The sequence below is a fragment of the Micropterus salmoides genome, unplaced genomic scaffold (genome assembly GCF_014851395.1).
Source record: "Micropterus salmoides isolate LMB-PRFRI ecotype aquatic unplaced genomic scaffold, ASM1485139v1 Ms_hic_scaffold_16, whole genome shotgun sequence".
NCBI lineage: Eukaryota > Metazoa > Chordata > Actinopteri > Centrarchiformes > Centrarchidae > Micropterus > Micropterus salmoides.
The window spans coordinates 25653077-25675181 of NW_024040707.1; the positions used below are offsets into that span (position 1 = coordinate 25653077).

General features: G+C 44.0%; 1 protein-coding gene across 7 annotated transcripts in view; it reads left to right on the forward strand.

Annotated features, from left to right (window-relative positions):
• The window catches only part of myt1b (myelin transcription factor 1b), a 105323-nt gene that overhangs the window by 67623 nt on the left and 15595 nt on the right, over positions 1–22105 (forward strand). For 6 of the 7 annotated variants that reach the window (XM_038723686.1, XM_038723685.1, XM_038723689.1 and 3 more), the window contains 10 exons: positions 4033–4139; positions 9183–9237; positions 12184–12214; positions 13242–13304; positions 14498–14874; positions 15518–16747; positions 18471–18605; positions 19090–19180; positions 19395–19511; positions 21663–21877. In XM_038723686.1, coding sequence (XP_038579614.1) covers positions 4033–4139; positions 9183–9237; positions 12184–12214; positions 13242–13304; positions 14498–14874; positions 15518–16747; positions 18471–18605; positions 19090–19180; positions 19395–19511; positions 21663–21877 — 2421 coding nt within the window. The remainder of the gene's footprint in view (positions 1–4032; positions 4140–9182; positions 9238–12183; positions 12215–13241; positions 13305–14497; positions 14875–15517; positions 16748–18470; positions 18606–19089; positions 19181–19394; positions 19512–21662; positions 21878–22105) is intronic. The other variant, XM_038723687.1, reaches the window with a different exon arrangement.

Below are 22105 nucleotides of genomic sequence, written 5' to 3' on the forward strand. Positions count from 1 at the left end.
GTGGCGTTTGTTAATGATAGAATATAATGCTCGTGATGTTTCACGGACTCTATCTGCTTTTTTAATGTAGTTGTAGTTGTGTTTGAAGCTTGTAGTCTATTTAGTAAATGAAGCCCATTAAAATGCACAGGAGCCTATAGTCAGACGAAAGTCTATTGTTAGGCTCAATGTAGAATGGACACTGAGCTCAAGATTTAATGCATCATAGGCATATATGATAAAAACACCTATTGTTTTTCTTCTGTTTACTTTTCCTGTGAAATGTAGCCTAGTTCCAGGGGATTACAGAATTAGGTTATTGGTGCCTTATGCTGTCAGCCTAGGCTATAACAGCAGAGCATGTAGCTGCATGTAGCACAGGCCCTGATATGAAGTTGCTTCTTTTTTTTAAGAGTTACCATGATAGGAGGAAACCTCTTTATTTATGAAGGGTTGAATAGCCCATGGTGAGGACAGCAGGTGCCGGAGGAGGGAGTGCAATAAACATACTGGAGGAGCAGCTGGGGCCAAATTGCACACTCGCCATTCAATGCCAATCAGAAATCTAAGCAATACAAGCAAAGGTCAGGGTCGGCCATGCTTTCAATGGAGAGGAAGTATTTAAAATGGAAGCATGGAAATAATGAATTTCATGCCCTGTGTTAAAAGGAAAATAATAAAAAAAGAAAATTAATTAAAAAGTAAGGCAAATATGCATAAATTCTCAGATGGGCAGAGAGAAAAGCATGACATGCAAAACTGTTTAGAACATCACAAACTGCTGCCCTAGGCGGAGGGCTTTCAGGCGCACAGATCTCGACAGCTAGCGTTATGTTTTATAAGCAGGAGTGACACGTTTGTGTTGTTTCTCAGATGCTGAGGCCAGGTTGGCCCTCCGGGGAGCACCCCCAAAAGCTGGTTACCATGACGCCGCCTTCCCTTCCACACCCCCGCCCCTAAACTCCCATCCCATAAATGATAAGCCCACGCAGCCACCTCTCAAACACTTTGTCTTGTTTCAATACAAAATACTGCCCTAGGAAACTGTGCTCTGTTTAATATGACCTTCAAACTCAAATGAGGGTTTTGATAAAAAGAGTGATATTTTTCAGGTTATCTATACATCACAAATCCAGATTCATCTGCCAGATAATCTGGTTACTCAGGGGTTTTTTGTCCTGTGACAGAAAGAACTCAGCGAGTAATAGGAGACCGTCCTGCTCCACAACTTTTGATTTCTCTGTCTCTTCTGCCCGGCTCACTGTAATCACACTAAGTTGTCTCTAAATCCTGCTTAACAGGACCAGGGGTGTACAGCTGGCCCCGGCCCTGTATGTACACTAATACTGTTACAGACAGTTCACCCTGGTATTTAATCTAACTATGGATTTAGTCCTCTTTGCTCCGTTGTCCCAGTACAGTAAGCCGCCTGCCTATAATGGTATTACTTAAGCCTAAACTTTGTTTTCTGGTAAAAAAAAAACAAAGGAACAATTTATAGACTATATGTGTTGAATTTAGAATTTATTGTGTTTTTTGTCTTCAGAAAACAGGAAAGATTTTCTAAACTTTGGCCTGCAGAAATGTAAGCTTTGATAAAAACACAGAATCCTGGCAGTAAAAAAAGATTTTTTTTTATCCACTCATTTTGTATTCATCTTTCTCCCCCCGGCCCCCCTCGCTTCTGATTAACCAAACCTCCCCGGTGAACTGCTAATTGTCTCGTACTCCTCCAATTTTCACTGCAAAATAACGAGCTGCGAGTCTTTTAGGTGGGAACCAGCAGCATCTGATCAAAGAATAAAAGAGTACATATCCTGAACAGACAAGGCTCAAATTAGTATTATGTTTTTTCATCTGCAAAGCATCCAGATGTTCAAGTTTTCACATGAAAAAGATGAAAGTATATAAAGGTCAATTAAGCCACCTTGTCTGTGCTTAATTACATGATTTTATAAACCTCAGCGATCAGATATCTCACGCCGGTTAAAAATGTCCAGATGCATTTTTTTCTGTCTTTACCAGGAACAGTGGCTCTGGACTGAACAAAGTGAGCAGGGACGCTGACACATGGCCTCAGGCGATGTGTCCTCATAGAGTGCTGTTATATATTTGGCATTTAGGAAGGGCTCTCAGCTCCTTGGCTCCCAAACTAACAATACAGGACGGATGCTCACTTCACTTCACTTTGAAAGAAGTGGAAAAGGTAGAAAAAAAAGAGAGCGAGAGAGAGAGAGAGAGAGAGAAAAGAAACAAGTGAGTTTGCGTGCTTGTGTGCGTGGAGACAGAGATAGCTGAGACAGAGAGACAGAGATGCAGACGAACAGTATTGCTGCTGTAATCACTTTTTTGCTGAGGGGGGAGTGAAAGTTGATAAACAAGCATTTTGCAAAGAGTGCTGGCTGAGCTTTGGCGAGGTTTGCATGTAATGGGCAAAGTAGGGATGGGCGTGGAGGGGGGAGCGGGGAGTTTGATGGAGGAGGTGGAAGAGGAGGGGGGATGGAGGATAGGGCTGGTCTGCTTTGGGACCCCTCGGAAACGGACACACAGCCTTTTGTTGTCTCAGCGAATGTTTGCTTTCAGATTGGCATTGCTTTTAGTGTGCACTTTGCATGCACTGTGGGTTCACGCACAGGACAGTATGTGCAGAGAAAGTAACTCTCGCTGTGTCTTTGAAAGCAACAAGACGAGAGATGAAAAGGTAGAGATAATAGAAAAGAGGAAATTAGATGGACAGATGCATCTTGCACTCTACAAAGGCCAGGGATTTATATTCAAGTTCAAGTGTAAAGAGGTTTATGTTTTGTTGCCTCTGCAGGTTATTTCAAAGAGCTATAGTGCAATCATTTTAAATTTGGAATCCATTGAGTTTTTTGTCAAAATTTGAACAATTCAAATATTTTACCTTGAACTTCCACTGTATAACTTGTGATTTTTCTGTATTATTACTCCTCCGCAATATTGCTGCTTCAATCTACATTTTCAATAGAGAGGATTCAGAGTGCACTGACCCAAACCTTGGTCCGTCTTATTGATTATTGTTAGTGTTATTTTCTCTAAGATGTTCTCGGGGACTGACAGGTAGGTGGTCCATACAGAAGAGTAGTCACTATAAACTCAAGGGCACTTCCTCTTTCACAACGCTCTGTAGCCTGCTGCAAAGACACACAATCCACATAAAGGTGAAAGCTAAAGGGTATAGATATGTATTTACATCTGAAAAAGAATCAGATTTCACCCTACCAGCTCAGCGGTGCATAAAAAGAGAGAGTGGAGCGCACGAGAGGGGGAGCGACATCCGCCTGTTTTGGACTCTCGCAGATGAAGTGTTTTAAAGCTATGCTAGTTGAAAAGTTCAGCCTTGGGCATTCATAGAAAAATAATCTGCACTCTCCCTGAACTTAAAACTGAGGCGACTGCTAGGACAACTCTCTGTTCGTATTATATATGTAGCAGCCCCTCCTTCCCCAGTTTCTCTGAAAGAAGGAAGAATGGAGAAGGGATATGTAATAGATGTAGTATGTTTCTCCTGGCCAATCAGGAAGATGAAGTGAAGAGCTATTACCTTGATGAAAAAAAAACGGGGCGAGAGGGGGAGAAAAAAAGAGGCTTGATTTATGTATGATTCATTATTTACTGACCATTCTTCACCTCCTCTCCACTCGCATAGCCCATCCCCCTATTCGCTTATATATGCACCCTGAAAAACTCGATAAAAATGCGCAAATTTGATTGATTCTAATAGCAGCCTGACAGGGATCCCAGCTGGGGCACTTAACCATGCCTATGTGTGTGTGTGTGTGGGTAAAGCATACACAGTGTTCCTTTAGTTAATAAAGGAGTGTCTGCAGCATGCTCGAGTGCTCCGACCTTACCCCAAAGTAGCACCCCTACCCTCCCCTTTCTTCCTTTATCCAAACCACTGCCCCATCCACGGGTGCTGATGCTGTTGATTTCCTATGACAACTCTCTTTTTTCCTTCTCGTCCCCCCCCCCCCCTCCCATAACTCCCCCTTTCTTTGACCTTCTTGTTTCTTGTCTTTCTGGTTTTAGAAAATGAGTTTCGGGGCGAGCTGGTGAACCAGCGGTGGACACGAGGCGAGAGGACCAGCAGCCGCTGTCAGGCCTCCCAGAGACTGCAGAGCCGTCGACCAATCATGGTGAGTGACAAGGCCCTGCAGCCCCTCCCCCTCGCCATCCCTCTACACCCCCCACCACACCCCCCACGCCCCTTCTAACCTGATTGTGCTTCCTGGGCATTTCCCCAATCCCTAACTCAGCGGGGAAAGTATAAAAGGGGGGGGGGGAGGAAAGAGACAAGCTGTGTGTGTGTTGAGGAGAGGTGAGGGGGGGTTGATGGACACACTGGACAGAAAAACATGAATCAAACAGCACATCAAATCTCCCCGCTTGGCCCTGCCCATCCTTTGCCTCAGCCTCGCTCAGCTTAGTTCAGTTTAGTTAAGCTCAGCATGGCACAGCTCAGCGTTTTCCCGCTGCTGAGTTCACTTCACTTCACAGGTTTTTTACTGAAACACAATATAAAAAAGAAACTCGAAAGGATGTCCTTGAGCTGCTCATACTTTTTTTTGTCCATGATATTCCTCCTTATCAGCAGAGTAGAAAAATAGTCTCTTTTCCTCCCTTTTAACACTCACGCTGCAATCCTAAATCTGTCTACCCTCTTTCTTTAACTGAAATCTAAAACTTCTGACCCACACTGCCACCGTTTCAACATTAATTCTCTATCCTGAAAACATCTGGTCCCTTTTTTTCACCGTGCATCACAACAGTGACACTCAACAAAGAGATGGAGGGATTGAGGGGAGATTGAAAGAGAGAGGAGTGGGGGTGGTGAGGCGGAGGCGATTGTTTTCCCCTGGGCCCAGTAAAAGTAGTTTTGCTTCCCCCTGATGGCTCGGGTTCATCTGAAGAGATGACTTTTATTGATTTGGTTTGATTTCTGCTGCTGAGGGAGCAGAGGAGAGTGAGGCGTCGGTTTCAAACACTACATCATGTGAAGCGGCCCCCGTCTGTTTGGCCTGGCACTTATGATACCTGTCACACAACCTTCTTATTATCTATTTAGACTGGTAGCGAACTGAGATGAATGAAACGGACAGAGGATTAGAGCTGAAAAGATGTTTAGCTACGAACACTGAAATCAGGATGACTCATACTGTAAATGGCAAACCTCTGACAGCACACATACTCACATCTGACCCATTATGCGGTCACACATGCTCAGTCTTTTCGCATATGAAGTGAGAAACACGCTGTCTCCCCTCCTTCCTCCTCACTACTCCGCCCTGCCTTGTGTGAATTATTAAAGTGAAACTGTGGAAGGCCTCGCCGTGTGGGGATCCAACATGGAGACTGCGCAGCGTTTTCCGCCTATTGAGGGAACTGAACAGCACGCCTCTAATTGGCAGCCGCTGTCCACAAGTCATTTTTGGAAATGTCAGTCTTCATCGTTGTGAACATTCCTCTCCAACTCCAGCCCACCTTAACCCCCTCCTTTCCTCATCTACTGTTGTAAACCTGAAAATGAATAAAAGAGTCATTTATGTGCACCGGGGGACGAAGGGTGACCTTCTCTCTGAAGTCATTGCCCCCAGCTAGCCATTTACATAGAGCTGTCAGAAAGCAGAGCAGAGCCGGGGCCCTCCTGCACCAACCGTTGCACACAAAGAAGGACATAATTGATAATGTACAACACAGCCTGTAGGGATGAGCAAGGCCTTCCTCCTCCTCCTTTTTTCTTCCTTCTCTGCTGCTGCTCCACACCATATTTCACACTAGTTAAACCTCAAGACACACACACACACACACACACATAGGCACACACAGCCGGACACACTCGCTCATTCTCTCTTTTTTTGTTTCTCTCAATTTCTGTTCCTGCTTAATCTGTTGCTGGTCCTGTGTAGGCCCACCTACATACACTGTTCAAGGAGTGTAATTAAAAGACAACAAGGTAAAAGACACGTTTTGAACATACATTAAAAGGAGCCCTTTGAAAGAGATTATGAAAATCTGGTGAATGCCTGCCTTGCTGCATCTGGATTCACTCGCTGTGACTTTGTGTTCATACACATTTAATGAGGTGGAATTGAGGAATAGGACAGGAAAAAGAGGAGAACTCAGATGTGCTTACCTATTTAAATGTGCGTAACTATGGTTACGCAAACATGAAAGCAATAGGGGCCCTTTTGAGTCCAGGTTTTGATTCATCCAATGACTATCAATGTAAGGAGGAGGCAAAGAAGGAGGATGCTTTTATCCAAAGCAGCTTACAATTGCTACATATGTCAGAGGACGCACGCCTCTGGAGCAACGAGGGGTTAAATGTCTTGCTCAGGGACACATGGTGGGTGGGTCACAGTGGGGAATTGAACCCAAGTCTCTCACACCAAAGGCATGTGTCTTATCCATTGCACCCCATAAACATACTCTCTTCCTTGATCTCCTTCATTCCTGAGTTACACTGAGTCATGCAAAGTGGTGTATATTTGCAATTCCACCCATGTTAGCATTTGATGAATGGACTTGTAGCCTTCACTACTTCTCTTAATCATGTTTACAGGTCAGTCTTCAAGTCATAAGCAGTGAGCATTGCTACTACAGCTTTCCACCACTGTGGTCTGTCCTTTTAGATGACAAGACAGAAAGTTAGAAAACTAAAAGCTTTTTCAGCCCCAACCAAACACACTGCTTGTTCACACTCCTTACCAGTGGTGGATAAAGTAAAGTAAATTTCTACTACAATTAGAGTTGAAACAATCAATTGATTAGTCAAGTAGTTGAGTGACAGAAATTTAACTGGTAGCTATTTTGATAATCAATTCATCATGTCAGTCAATCCATAAGTCATGCCAAGCATTCCCTGGGACCAACCTGTCAAACGGGACTATTTGATGCTTTTCTTTGTCATATAGGCTGCTCACTTGCTAACTTTCACACATTCTCAACACATGGTGTTACAGCTGACTTAATATGTGGATTATTTTATTCAAATTGTAATTTTCCGCTTTATTTTTTTCAAATTAGTTGAGCTACTCCACAATCCTTTCACATACCCCCAAGCAACTGCAGAAGTACCCAATGGGGCACTCGAGTACTTGTTCTGCATAAAAAGTGTCCTTTTATTTTTATATTTCTTGTATTATTACATATTATATTAATTGATTATTATCATGCTTACCATATAAGCATTTTAATGGAGGTGAAGCTTTTAAGTACTTTATAAATTGGGCAGTTTAATATTTAAAATGCAAAATATTTTCTAAACTGGTCATAGGTTTTGTGTGCAAAATTAAAATATGTAATCTGTAACTAGAAAGCCATCGATAGTTAGCAAATAAATTTAGTGGAGTAAAAAAAAAAAATTCCCTCAGAAATGTAGTGGAGTAGAAGTATCAAGTAGCATAAAATTGAAACACTCAAGTACAAGCACCTCAAAATTGTACTTAATTACAGTACTTATATTCCACCACTGCTCCTTTCACACATGCATACAAACAAGTGCAGACAGTCGAGTGTAAGGAAATGGACTTTGAACTACTGAAGGCACACAAAGGAAACTACACATTCACAGAAAACTCTTCACTTCACACTCGTCCGCTCATCTTCCCACACAGCGCTGTGAGTGGAGCACAGGAGTCAACTGCTCCCTTCAGGCAGGGCACAACGCTGCTGCTTGTTGCACGACTTCTGCATTAGCAGTGCTTGATCAAAAGAGTTGGGGCAAGAGTGGCAAGAGGGAGAGAGAGAGCGAGAGAGAGGAGCAGGCCAAGGCGGCGGAGACTTACACAGGAAGGGAGGGGCTTGCGCCTGCACCTGTACCTCCAGTCAAACACTAGACGCTAATGAATGAAGCGCACGCTCCTCTGTGAAAAAAATGGTCTTAACAACAACAACAACAGCGTGCTTCATCTTCCTCTCATCCCTTTTACCCTCCTTCTTTTCATAAGTAGTCTATTAGCAGGAAAGGGGCATTGCCAAATAGAGAGAGGGAGAGGGGGAAAAAAGAAGAGAAACAGGGCCCCCATGTTTGAATCCCACTGTGGCGGTGCCAACTTGACTATAGAGAAGCAACAAAGCAGCTAAGTGCCTGGGCAAGGAGAGGGAGGGTGTAGGCAACTGGGGAGATAAAGGGGGAGTTTGGGAGGGGGAGGTGGGGAGCATACAGGGAGGGAGGAAGTGTGAGACAGAAAGAGAGAAAGAGGGGAGACCTGCGATATATATAAAAAAAACAGAGTCCAGTAATCAAAGCTAATGGCTCCATTGTGTCTAAAAAGCATCTGATAGCTTTAGAGTGCACTGAGAGCGGCACTGAGTATGGAGAGGTGGTGCTGAGGAGGTGTGGCCGAGGGTCAATGTCTGTGTGTGTGTGTGTGTGTGTGTGTGTGTGTGTGTGTGTGTGTGTGTGTGTGTGTGTGTATGTTTGAGGCAGCAGGGTTAACACCTGCTCCTTTGTGGCGTAAAAGCCGAGCCAGGAGTAAGCAGCACACACACACACACACACACACACACACACACACACACACACACACACACACACACCACTCCTCTTCTTAAAAGGGTTATTATAGTGGCTTTTTAGCTGCCCGTGTTTTTGCTTTATTATTATATTCAGCATAGTTATGATTGTCAGGGCCATGGCCCCTGTAAGCAGAGGGGCTGCGTGTTGCCTCTGCACAGCGAACAATCGTGTACCATTCAGGTGCAGGAAATTACAGGGAGAGTGATGGGAGGTGTGTGGGGTGAGGATTTGAAAAGTAGTTTGAACCAGAGGGTTTGTTTTCCTTCCATACCGTGTAGCCTTTATTTCTATCTCTCTTTTGATGGAGTGAGCAGGACGGCAGGATGGCGCTGAGACAAAACGATGGGTGAGGCGGGATGAGGGAGCGCTGTTTTGAGAGAATTAAAGATATGATCGTTGCTTTGTGTCAGCGTTACCTTTGGTGTGTTTCAATGGGAACATTCTGAGTGAGGGTTATTATAGCAGTTCTTTTGAAGCAGAGGAAGGACAATTAACTGTGGATGTGTGGTGGAATATCAAGAGCACACTGAGAAATTACCTCTGATGGTGTATTTTCTCTCTCCCCTTTTTTATCCACTGTCTTTTCTGTTTCCTTCTTTACTCACTTCACTCTCTCTTCCTCTCCCGCTTTCTCTTTTAACTTGTCTCGCCTTCCCAGATGAGTGTAGAGGGTGATGACAAGCGAACTCGCACTCGGTCCAAGGGAATCAGAGGTGAGTGTCTGTCATTTCTCTCCATCATGTCAGGCCCTGTCTGTTGAAGGTGCTTCCTTGCAACAAACACACACATGCACTCAAACATAAAGTTTATCACACTCTGTCAAGAGCACACATCAGCTCTGCTGGTTAGCAGGAGTGTGTGTGTGTTCATGCATATGTAGATGAGCATTTATCCGTGTTTGTGTGTCTGTGTGCATGCTGATGTTGATGTATATACAGATGTACCGTGATTGAAGTGTCTGTCAGTGTGTTTATGTATATGTGCTTGTGTGAATGTGAACATACTGGAGATGTCAACAAATTGTCTAACAATTATGCAGATACAGTTTGTCACACTACTTCTCAGAGTCACACACCTTATTTAACTCAGACCTTAGCTTGTTATCATCCGATTCAGACTTTTTCTTCAGCATCAAAGTCCTCCAGGTGATTGTGTGAACAGGAACTGCTAGTAGCCAAAGCATCATGACGTTCAAGGATTCAGATTTACCAAAACGCTTACAAATAGGCTCCAATCTGAAAATGTGGAGATGTAGATGATTTTAATTTCAATATCCAGACATTCTGCGACATCCATCCTGAATAATGTTTCATCACTTTTCATCAGAGTTGTTGGGCATTGCAGGATAATGCAACGCTAATGCTGCACCAACCCCCCCACTTCTGGTATAATCCAAATACAGATATTTATGTGAAATAAACAGATACAGATGTATATACACTGAACAAAATTATAAATGCAACACTTTTGTTTTTGCCCCCATTCATCATGAGCTGAACTCAAAGATTTCTCTATGTACACAGATGGCCTGTTTCTCTCAAATGTTGTTCACAAATCTGTCAGAATCTGTGTTAGTGAGCACTTCTCCTTTGCCAAGATAATCCATCCACTTCACAGGTGTGGCATATCAAGATGCTGATCAGACAGCACAGTTGTGCCTTAATATGGCCACAATAAAAGGCCACTCGAAAATGTGCAGTTTCACTGTACTGGGAGGGTCCCGAGAGGGTCCCAAAACTAGTCAGTATCTGGTGTGACCACCATTTGCCTCACGCAGTGCAACACATCTCCTTCGCATAGAGTTGATGAGGTTGTTGATTGTGGTCTGTGGAATGTTGGTCCACTCCTCTTCAATGACCGTGCGAAGTTGCAGTCAGGTCGAGGCTCCGATGAGGACGACGAGCATGCAGATGAGCTTCCCTGAGACGATTCCTGACAGTTTGTGCAGAAATTCTTTGGTTATGCAAACGAATTGTTGCATAACCAAAGAATGCGGTTGTGAGGCCAGTTGGATGTACTGCCAAATTCTCTGAAATGCCTTTGGAGATGGCCTATGGTAGAGGAATGAACATTTAATTCACAGGCAACAGCTCTGGTGGACATTCCTGCAGTCAGCATGCCAATTGCACACTCCCTCAGCATTGTGCTGTGTGATGGAACTGCACATTTTCGAGTGGCCTTTTATTGTGGCCAGCCTAAGGCACACCTGTGCTAAACCCACGCTGTCTTATCAGCATCTTGATATGCCACACCTGTGAAGTGGATGGATTATCTCGGCAAAGAGGTGCTCACTAACACAGATTTTGATGGATTTGTGAACAATATTTTAGAGAAATAGGCTTTTTGTGTACATAGAGAAAGTCTTAGATCTTTGAGGTCAGCTCATGATGAATGAGGGCAAAAACAAAAACGTTTATAATTTTGTTCAGTGTATGAGCAGTATGCATGTTTGTGTCTGGGCACATATGAACATGCATGTGCGTATACAGTAGATACGAGGCAAGAAATTGCCTATCAATGTGTATGCTCGTGTGAATGAGAACATATATTTGATGATTTTTTTTGTGTGTAATTGTGAATGTGTTTTTACATATTGATACATGCGTGTCTTTCATCATGTGTTGGTATGTGAACAAGTGTGTGTTTGATGTTTAGAAGTCTGCAGAGCAACAGTTCACATGGCGTTCAGAGCGCAGGAAGGCGTCCAGTCATCCCAACTGTATGATGAAAGACTGAGAAATTGAGATGATGGTGTCAACAGTGTGTGTGTGTGTGTGTGTGTGTGTGTGTGTTAGAGTGTGTCAGTGTGTGTATTTTCTCTGCTCTTAGTGTTTCTCAGTACCCAGGGTCTTTCTGACATGTGATTAATGCATGTGATATCGGAGCCCAAACTGAATTCTCCAGGATCATATTGTTTTCTCGTTTGCTCCAAATGAAAATAGGATATTTCTCCAAACTCAATCTATTGCTCAACTCCCAATCGATGCCCATAGCCAGCTAAGAGCGATGTGCGTGTGCCTGTGTGTATGTGTTGTTTGTGAGCAGAGCTTGATTTATGTTTTAAAGGCAATTACTATAAGTTGTTCCTGAAAGAAGTGCTGTTTTCCACTGATGATGGCAGTTTTGCTTTTAATTTCATTTTCCCAATTATGATAACTAAAGTGCAACAATTAATCATGTTTTATTGCTGAACTCTGCATATAATTGTCACTTTTTTCTGAACAGCACAATGCAATTTGGCTGATTTAGGGTTTTTTGTTCACTCAGTGTGTGTGTTTCGTGTTTGCCTTTGTGTGCGTGTTATTCATACAGTATGTTTGTGCAGGCCAGCGCTTACGCTCCTGTTTGTTTTGTACTCGCCTCAGTGAGCATGTGTTTGTATGGGTGTATGTTTACATGTAGATATGTGTGTGTATGTGTGTGTGTGTGTGTTTTTGTATGTGTGCTCTGTAGTGTGTAGGTGTTTTTTGCACCTCCTGATCACGCAGTCACCAGTGTGTGATCCTCTATGAGGAAGCCTCATGGGATTCGTATGCATTTGTGATTTATTGATCTGAGCCTCTTTTAGCAGTGCAGCTTTCTGAGCAGTCGTTCACCTTTGTTCTCCCTCCCTGTGTCTTTCTTCTCCTCCCCCCTCTTTTTCTACCCCTTTCTCTCAGTTCCTATTGAACTCGTAGGACAAGAGCTGAGGTAAGGAAACACCTTCATCGTTGTGCAAATCTCTTTCATAAAGTTCTTTTATGTACACCGCACTCGTAGTCTCACTATCAGTGCTTCTTTAGATGATGTTGTATATTATTATTTTTTATTTATTATTATCGCTCAGCTTGTGGTCAGTGCCTCCAACAGGGTGCTATTGATTTCTCACAGCCTTTTGCTATTTTCTGCTATGGACAGGATACAGCATGAGTAGAGAGGCTGGTGAAGGGCAAAGATTTCGTTTTTGTCTTGCCCTATCTTCCTAGTTATCCTCTTCCTCTTTCCCACTGAGGCACAGCTTTCAGGGCCTCACTGGTCATGAAGCCCATTGTCCTTCTTCCTCTCCCTCCTTCTAAATTATTTTTTCAACCTCTCTCATTTTGTCACACTTCATCTCTGAGCATCGATCAGAGCTCAGCACTCCAAAAAAAAAAAACCTTTCGGTATCTGGATTAAGGAAAAAAAACAGTAGGGAGGCCAGAGAGTGCCTCATTTAAAATACAAATGCAGCATTTTTAATAAGTGAAATTAATAATAAGGATAATTGGAGTAATAAAGGGCAATTGCTGGGGGAAGTTAATGAGAATTGAAATGAGCCATCCTGAGGGGTCATAGCAACCTGAATTGGAGGAGGGATACAGAGGGAGAGAGAGCGAGACCTGATGATGATGACTGGTGAGGAGAGCAGAGCAGGGGAAATTACAGCAGGTCTCGGCTGATCCTTATCGCTCATACTAACAGGATATAGGCCAGGGTTGATGTACGACATACAATATTATGTTCTCTCTGGCTTGATGCCACCTGCATCCATGCATTATGTGTATCTGCTGGACAGATGGGGGGGGGGGGGGGGGGGGGGGGGGGTACACACATCTTTGTGCGTGTGCATTTGTGTGACATCTGTGCTCAGTTTGCATGCATTTGCCTTGTTTACTGCATGTGGTTATCATTGCTTCTGCATAGGGACTAAAATGCACCGTGCCTTAAACATATCTCTAACCTCCATCCATCCATCCAGCTGCCCCACCCCTGGATGCAATGGCTCTGGCCATATCAGTGGGAGATATTCACGACACAGAAGGTAGGGCAGATTAAAAACCCACCCTCTGTCTGTCCTTCTTCTCTGTCTGTCTGTCCTCCTCATCCTCTCTGCCCCCACAGCATCTGCTTGTGACTTGAGTCACCAATCAATTGTTTGCTGTCAACAAAACAGTCATTTTTTCATTTTATTTTACTAGAATAGTTATTAAACTCCCAAATAGGAAATAAACTATAATTTAGAAGAAAAAGCATAAAAAATAAGCATAACTTTGTGTAGCAGAAATATATATTTATTCTGCTTTATTCTTCTGTTCTTATTCATCTTGCTGCCCCTAAAGTTTATTTCATGTCCCGACCCCCAGGTTGGGGACTGCTGAGTTAGACGAGCATTAAAAACCCTTAAATAAAGTTTCTTAAGCAGAAAATGATAATAGTTTCAAAGATACTTTATGACCCTAAGGGCCAAAATCAGATGGAAAGAAAGGGCACATTGAATAATTTTTGAATCATCACATGCCAGTCAAAATAGCTGTTTTTAGATTTCTCAAAACTCCCGCACTCCCCACTCCCAAAGCTAAACCCAAGTAATGAAGTTTTCAGTGGACTGCAGTGAAATGTGCAGTGAATTTATTCTAGCTTTATTCTCCCTCCCTCCGCCCCTGTGTGGCTCACCCTCAGAGGCTTTGCGAGAGTCGGGGCAGCTCACTTGCTTGTGACTTCTCTTTATTGAGGGGCAGATATTAGCTATTTGTTTACATGTGTATTCGTTCAGCAGGCAATTTCAGATGCACTTTGTTTATAGATCGTCCCTCAATCTCCCTCGGCGTCTCCCAGGTGAGAGTAAGAGGGAGTTTATTGGATTTCACCCTCCGCTGCCTCGCCCGTACGCCTCTCCATACAAGTCGTTCATTAAACGTTCCAGTCAATTGGCTGAGATTGGTTGTGATGTCTGAGTGAGCCAGCATGGTACCCCCCTACACCCCCCAGGCCACATGCGTCAACTCATACTCTCTGCTGAAAGAACCGCTCTATCCTTTTTCATGTCAAAACACACACAGACCCTCCATCGTGCTGCTTAAAGTCACTCATGGATATGATGAGGTGCATGGCGATTTTTTTAGATGTGTTGGTGTTTTTGTGATTTCTGATTAAAACCCTGCTTGGCATTCATGATCCTTCCCTCTCTGTTCTCTCTTTCCTTTGTCCTTTTTTGTCTTTCTTTCCCTCCATTAGCGTTCTGGGTTGCCCTATAGCCAGAAAGCGCCGTCTAGAGGAAGCAGAGGCAGAGCAGGAGCAAGAGCAGGAAACAGAGCGGCCGGCCTCCAAGAGGAAGTCCCACCCTCTGAAACTGGCCCTGGATGAGGGCTTCAGTGCAGAAAGCGACGCAAGCAGCGAGGCTGAGGGCGAGAGAGAGAAAGATGGAGAGAAAGAAGGAAAGACAAAGGAGGTGGAGGAGGAAGAGGAGAGGGAGACAGCAGTAGAGCAGGAGAGAGAGGAGATGACAAAAGACCTGACGCAGAACGGACAGACAAATGGACGGGAGGAGGAAGAGGAGAGGGAAGAAGAAGAGACATATCTGAAGGGGGAGAACACATTTGCAGCTGATGAAGGTAGGCCTTTTCTACTACTCAGCATACCAGCTATTTAGCCACCATCATTTTTGCCTCTTCTTCATCGGTGAGGAAGTCTACTAGAACTAAAGTCATTTTAAACTAACATCAGTTTTGATAATTGATAAATTGTGTAAATTTACTCTACGAGCAAAAATGCAACGTACGCTCTTGACAAGTTTAATCTGAACTTTTAATTAATCTTTTGTTGGTGGGTGTTGCCAGAGAGTCCTAACCCAGGGCAAGAAAGTTCCTGAGCCACATCATTTGGGATTGAGCTGTCATTTAGGAATTTTAAGTAGTAGCTAGATGTGAAGGAAAAGATAATAAATGAGATCATGGGGAAGCGCGGTGGTTTATATTTATCCACCTGACAGATAGACAACAAAGCAAAAAAAGTTACTAGAAGGCCCTGTGCATGTTACTAATTACATGAGGTGAGCTGCCATGCCTCCTAACTTAGTGAGTTAGTCTCCTACATTTACAGACTCTGTCACAGCAGGTGTTTTCATTTCATAGTGAGTTCACAGGGAATGACTTAGCTGGCAGGAAGGTGATAAAGATATTGCTGACAATAGCTTTAGCTCACTGCATGACTCACCTTTTCCACTCAGCTCTGACCTCTCCATCTCTGTTTCCACAGAGGAGGAGTGCGTGATCATCGAGCCTGAGCTCGGAGCAGCGCCACCTGCAGCTGAGGAGTGTCAGTCTCCCTCTCAGAGCACTGAAGAGGTGGCCAACTCGCTCCTCCACCTCGGCCGACTTTCCAACAACAATGCTCCGACTGTGGCCATTCAGCAGCCTGTTGCTATGGAGACTGAGGAGGATGTCACCGTGGCAGGGAAACAGGGTGAAGTAGTAAAGGACGAGCAGGAGGGGGACATGAATGAGGGGGAAGAGGAGGAGATGGCACACAGAGTTCAAGTGTTGGAAGAGTCATCTGTTCTGCGGAGAAAAGCTGCTGAAGTGGAGCAAGAGGAGTTGGATGAGGAGGTGGAGGATGAGCAAGAAGAGTGCCCAGAAAGGAGCAACCACATGAGCCAGGAGAACCTGCAATATGTGACTGAAGATGTCCACCAGATGAAAGATGAGGAGGAGGAGGAGGAGGAGGAAGAAGAGGAGGAGGAGGAGGAGGAGGAGGAGGAGATGGCAGCACAGCAGAGGCAGTGTACTCCAGCAGAAGAAGATGAAGATGAGGAGAAAGATGAAGAGGACCACAGGGAGGTGCACCACATCCTGCCCGTTTCTGATGTGCCAACTGCCATCCGTACCATCACCAGCACTGCAGCAGCTCAGGGAACACACATCAAGGCTGAAGACCACAGAGCCAGTCCTCTGGAGGACTACAACTCACACAGGGCGAGTCCCCTTGAAAACTACAACACCAACAGAGCCAGTCCACTTGATAAATATGACTCTCATAATCCTAGTCCGCTTCAAAACTACAAGGCCAGTCCTCCTTTAAGCTACAGCTCCCACAGGACTAGTCCACTTGAGGACTACTTTCCCAACATCAGAGGTGAGAACTATAAAATCCACAAAGCCTCGTCCTCCGCCTCTCCCGACATTATCGAGGTGACATCAGATAAGTCAGAGGAGAAAGACTTTGATGACATGGATGGGGACGACGAGCGCGACGATGAAGACAGCCTGTCGCAGCGCTCCACAGTGACAGACGAGTCGGAGATGTTTGACATAACCCGAGGGAACCTGGGCCTGCTGGAGCAAGCTATCGCCCTGAAGGCAGAGCAGGTGAAGCCTGCCGGGCCCAGAGAGCTGCTTGGCGCCCCAGATATCCACCACCAGAGATACTTCACCATTGATGACAGGCCCAAGCACCTGGACATCATCCGCAAGAGCTACTTCAGCAAAGGTAGGGCAGAGCGAAGAAACTAAGAAAAGAGAAGGGGGGCAGAGCTACTACATATACTGAGATGTGAAAGTTGCTTGAGGAAGGCATTTAAATGTAAATGCTCCGTATTTGTATAGCGCCTTTCTCGTCTTTTCGACCACTCAAAGCGCTTTTACACTACATCTGCATTCACCAGTCATACACATTCATGCACTGAGCCTAAGTGCTCAAACGGAAACTAACATTCACACTCATTCATACGCTGGCGGAACAGCCGCCAGGGGCAAATCGGGGTTCAGTATCTTGTCCAAGGACACTTCGACACGCAACCAGGGGGAGCCAGGGATCGAACCGCCAACCTTCCGATTAACGGCCAACCCGCTCTACCTCCTGAGCCACAGCCACTCAGCGCCCATTTAGTCCCCTTTATTTATTTATTTTTTAAAGCTACGTTAGCATCACATGGTAGTAGTGCTTCAAGCAGGGTCGTCCCTTTAGTGTTTAATTTAAGGACACTCCAACAAAAGTAAAAAATGTGTCCCTAGGTGTGTTGTAATCTTGGGAAAAGGTTAAATAGTACTCCATTTGTAATCAGTTGGCGTAGGCATGCAAAACCGCCTGCAAGGTTAATTTGATCACACGTAGATGTGAATACAGGAAATGATGTTCTAAACCAGTACATGGTGTCATGTGCTGAACTTAATGTTGGGAGCGGAGCGCACAAATAAACACAGTGTACCAAATAAACAGTGATGAGTCACAGAGCTCTGTTCACATCCTCCCTTCTCTGTTGTGATGGGGATGAAGTGGTTGCAGCTGAATAGACTTCCGTGAAAAGTGGAGAGGAAGTGCTTGACGAGAGAGTGAGGAGGGACAACACAGGAGAGACGGCAACATGTTAGAGAGAAAGAAAGACAAGAGAAAAAAAGGGAAGAGTGCAGGTCGTCCCGCAGTCACAGGGGTGGAGTGTTTGTTTGCGTGCTGCATGTGTTTGGGCCTTGTATTTCACAGTTGGCATGCTTCCCACTTGTCATGCTCCTCGCAGTATAGCAGTAGTGTGATTACATGCCTGGTAGTGCTGCTCTCTCCTTGGCCTCAACTCCCTCCTGTGGTGACGTTCCTGTTCTGCTCAACGCTAATTAGGAGATGCATGTCTCGTTAACATTCAATTTAAAGGCCAATAGAGCATCACACCTTCCTCTTGCTCCTTTTTCCACTCTCCAGTGCCATCGATACCGGCTGGCCTACCTCCAATAGCAGTTGAGAAGAGTAGGCATCTTTAATTATGTGTAAATTATGGTAGTGTGATTTCCTGCTGATGTATTTTCAGGTGTTGTTTTGTCTTAGATCCAAACAAGAATGTCAGAGAAGTGTAGCAAGGGGGTGGAAAATCATCAAAGAGTACAGGATAAGTAGGTCGACTTTTTCAGGTTAACTTAAAAAAAGCTGTGATATTTCATACATTTCATAGTATTTCATCTTTTGGAGCATTTACAGAAACACCCAAATCACATTTAGACTAATGCATAAAACACCTTCTGCATTTACCTCATAAGACAAGAGGAGCAGATACAGATGGTGTTGCTTTTGTACAGTTGTCTGAAATATGTCTAGATTTCATGCTCAGCCAAGCAGACTGTCTGATGGCATTAACCACTTGCTTTTGTCCTCCTTATTCCTCCCAACTCTCTCCTCTCCTTTTCTCCTACTTTCTCCTTATACTTTCCTATCCTCCTCTATCCAGAGAGTAGTAGGCCAGAGAAGAGGGAGATCAAGTGTCCCACCCCCGGGTGTGATGGGACGGGTCACGTGACCGGTCTTTACCCCCACCACCGTAGCCTGTCAGGCTGTCCGCACAAGGACAGGATCCCCCCGGAGAGTGAGTTTTCATCAGCTGCTTAGAAAATAAGCATGGAGGGAAGAAAAGTGACAACAAAAGGCAGTGTGACAGTGATAGAAACCCACCACCTCTCCATACTGTGGAGTTCGACATTACAATATATTCACATATTCAAGTACTATAATACCAGTTTAATCATGATTTCATGAGGTTTTCAGGAGTCCATGTTCTGATCTGGGCTTACCGGATTACCAAGCTCTTCACTCTTCACCATATAACAAACTGCTGTCAGTCAAACATGAGGTTAACAGACTGACAATATTTGGGGGTTTGTGTTTTAATGAGATTGGGGTCTGAAGAAAATATTTACAATACTGTCCTGGGTCTTAGGAAATCATCAATTCAACACTCCTTCCCATGCCAGTAATGTTCATACAGTCCGTCCCTTACATTAAAATTTGTTTTAGATTATGGATTTCCTCTGACCATGTGATTGCGTGTGTGTACTTTGTCTTATATTCAGTTCTGGCCATGCATGAGAATGTGCTGAAGTGTCCAACTCCTGGCTGCACCGGTCAGGGCCATGTCAACAGCAACCGTAACACACACCGCAGGTATTCAGACATTTCAGAATGCGTGTCTGTATTTGTGCAGTTGAGAGTGTTATGTGCAGGGTGTGTATTTCCCTTTGTGCATTTGCAAGCTCATATCTTAATGTATGCAGGACAGCGAATGTGTCAGCCCACATCAGTGTGATGCAGATTTACATGGTCAGCAACATGCTCTCCTTTTGATATTCATCCTCTTTCTCCTCCTCCATCCCTCCAGTCTTTCTGGATGCCCCATTGCTGCTGCGGAAAAGCTGTCCAAGGGCCACGATAAGCAGCTGCTCTCTCAGCCTGGCAGCGAGCACCTCAAAGGAAGTCCAAACGACAGAGTGTTAAGGTGGGTGATCAAAAAAACGTCCAATCATACTTTTTTACATTGTTCTTTTTACAGTTCTGCCTTTATTAAATTAGATAAGTATGGAGCCCCGGTGCCGACAAAAGGCAATAAAAGGTTATGAGAAGTGTCAAAAATAGGACTGAATACATTAATTAATATTATTGTTAATTAGATAATTAAAAAGGAGTGAAAAAGAAATATAAAGCTTAATACTTGGCCTTTAATCTTGCTTGCATTTAGTAGATAAAAAAATAAAAGGCTTTTCAAAACCTTCTTTCATGCTAATAAGCCATTTGCAAACATCATACGACACCATGCCAACAACCAAGATCGAATCACGTAGCTTTATCATTTTCAGTGCTGCTTCAACAGTTACGATGAAACTTATCTTACATGATAGGTATCCTTAGTACAACAGACGGTATTTCTTTTTAAGGACATGTCTCTTCTCTTCAGCAAGATCCATTGTGGTTCTTCAGCACTGATGTCCTTTTTGCAGTTTTTTTTATGTCAAATAAACTGAAAACATTTAATTAGCTGACATTGTTAGCATTATTTTTCACCACTGCTACAAGAGTTCATACAGTTATGTACAGAAGCATATGGGGAATGTAGGATTGAAATAAATGATTAAACATGTGCTAAGACAACAAAAGGGGAAAGAAATGTTTTGGTTTCTCTTTTTTTACCAACCGATTGGCTGTGATAGGAAAAGTAAAAGCTTTTACATTGTTTTGTTTAGTCATATTTTTGACTCATGTAAGAACCCTTTTGTCGGATTCGGGGCTCTAGAGATGAAACGATGAAAGAACCTATATAAAAGCATAAAAGTCTCTTCCAATCCAAGCCCCACCTAGTTGAGTCCTTCTCAAGGTTAGCTAGTTTATTACTGAGCCACATAGAAACCACAGATACGACCCTGACCTTAGTTATTGTGCCCCTCTTGAGAGGTAAAGCTGGCCTGTGAATGGCTTGACGTATTCAGTCTGGCGGTCCAATCATTACTGCCACCTCAAACACTGAGATCTCTTTATCTCCATTCATCTCCCCAACTGGTCAGGCACCGTGATCATGGCCAGAAGAATGATAATTAACTCAAACCAGACACTGGTATTATGCTAAGTCCACGTTCTTCTTCATTGGTATTTTAATTAATAATGCATTCGATAAGCTAATTATGCAAGTTACGGGGGCATTGCGGGGGGATAGAAAAATAATTGCTTTCCTTGAGGAAAACCTCATCAGTGGTTGGACAAAGCATCTCGGATTAAAACATAATAAGGCTTGCTTTGTTTTTTCCATCTCAGATTGTTTTTAAAATGAGCTCGGTTGTCTGTTGTGTATGGGGCTGAGGAATTCCTCATGCTATCCGTGTTCTAATGGAATCCATGTTGAATAAGTAAAAAAGAAAAAAAATCCCCTCTAATCAGTGGTAGAAAGTTTTTTACTGTCGTTGAAATCCTCCTGCGCGCTTGCCTCAGATGTGAGCGTGTATTTTTGGTGTGCCGCTGTGTGAAGGCCACCCCGACAGCAGTGTGACTACAGGCCAGGTCATGTAGCTTATTAATGAGCGTATGGTTGGAGACCAGAGACCGTGATGCGGGCTCCAGTGAGAAAGATGAGGGAGGTGACTCCACTCCTCCTGCCTCTATCTCCCACCCCCACCTTGCCTCCCTCTTTCACCACTCCTCTTTCTTTCTTTCCCACTGTTCTCTCCTCCTCATCTCTTCTTTCTCTCTTCCCCCGCCCTTCTGCCGCTCCCTGGTCTATCAGTGGATTTACGCCAACAGGTCTGACAAAAGCCCAGGCTCTCCAGGAAAACGAGAGGGCTTAAAGCTCATAAATTCCATGCTGTACAACATGCAAATGTGCCCTCTGCTGATAAGAGAGCTTTTAATCCTGCTGCACTCCTGCTAAGTACACCGTTGCCCCTATCTTTACTCTCTCTATGTCACTCTACGTCCCTCTCTCATTCTCTTATTCTCTTTTTCTCCTCTCTCTATTTGTTTTTTGTGTTGATTGTGTAACTCTTTATTGCATCAATCCTCTTTTATGTCCAGTCTCTTCTCGTCTATTCTATTCTATTCTACTTTCTGCTTTATTCCCCCTGCCACCAACCACCATGACGTCCTCTCCCTCTCTTCCTCACAGGCCCATGTGCTTTGTGAAGCAGTTGGAGGTGCCCCAGTATGGCAGCTACAGACCCAACATGGCACCCGCCACGCCTCGCGCAAACCTGGCCAAGGAGCTGGAGAAGTACTCGAAGGTGTCCTTCGATTATGCAAGCTTCGACGCTCAAGTGTTCGGGAGGCGCATGCTTGCTCCAAAGATGCCCACCAGCGAAATCTCACCCAAAGCCTTCAAAAGTAAGAGGCCTCTTTTACCTCTTAGCCGTAAAGGAAGATTTATAATACACATTCTATCTTCTAACAAACATTCCTTCTCTCACAATTGTTTTTTCTGATTCTCTCCACCTTTTCCTCCATTTTTTTTGACTTTTTGGCCTTTTTCTTTTGTCTTATAATATTTTAATTACTTTAACACACTAATCGTTTACGTTTGTGCTCCCAGCAAAGAAAAAATATATATATACA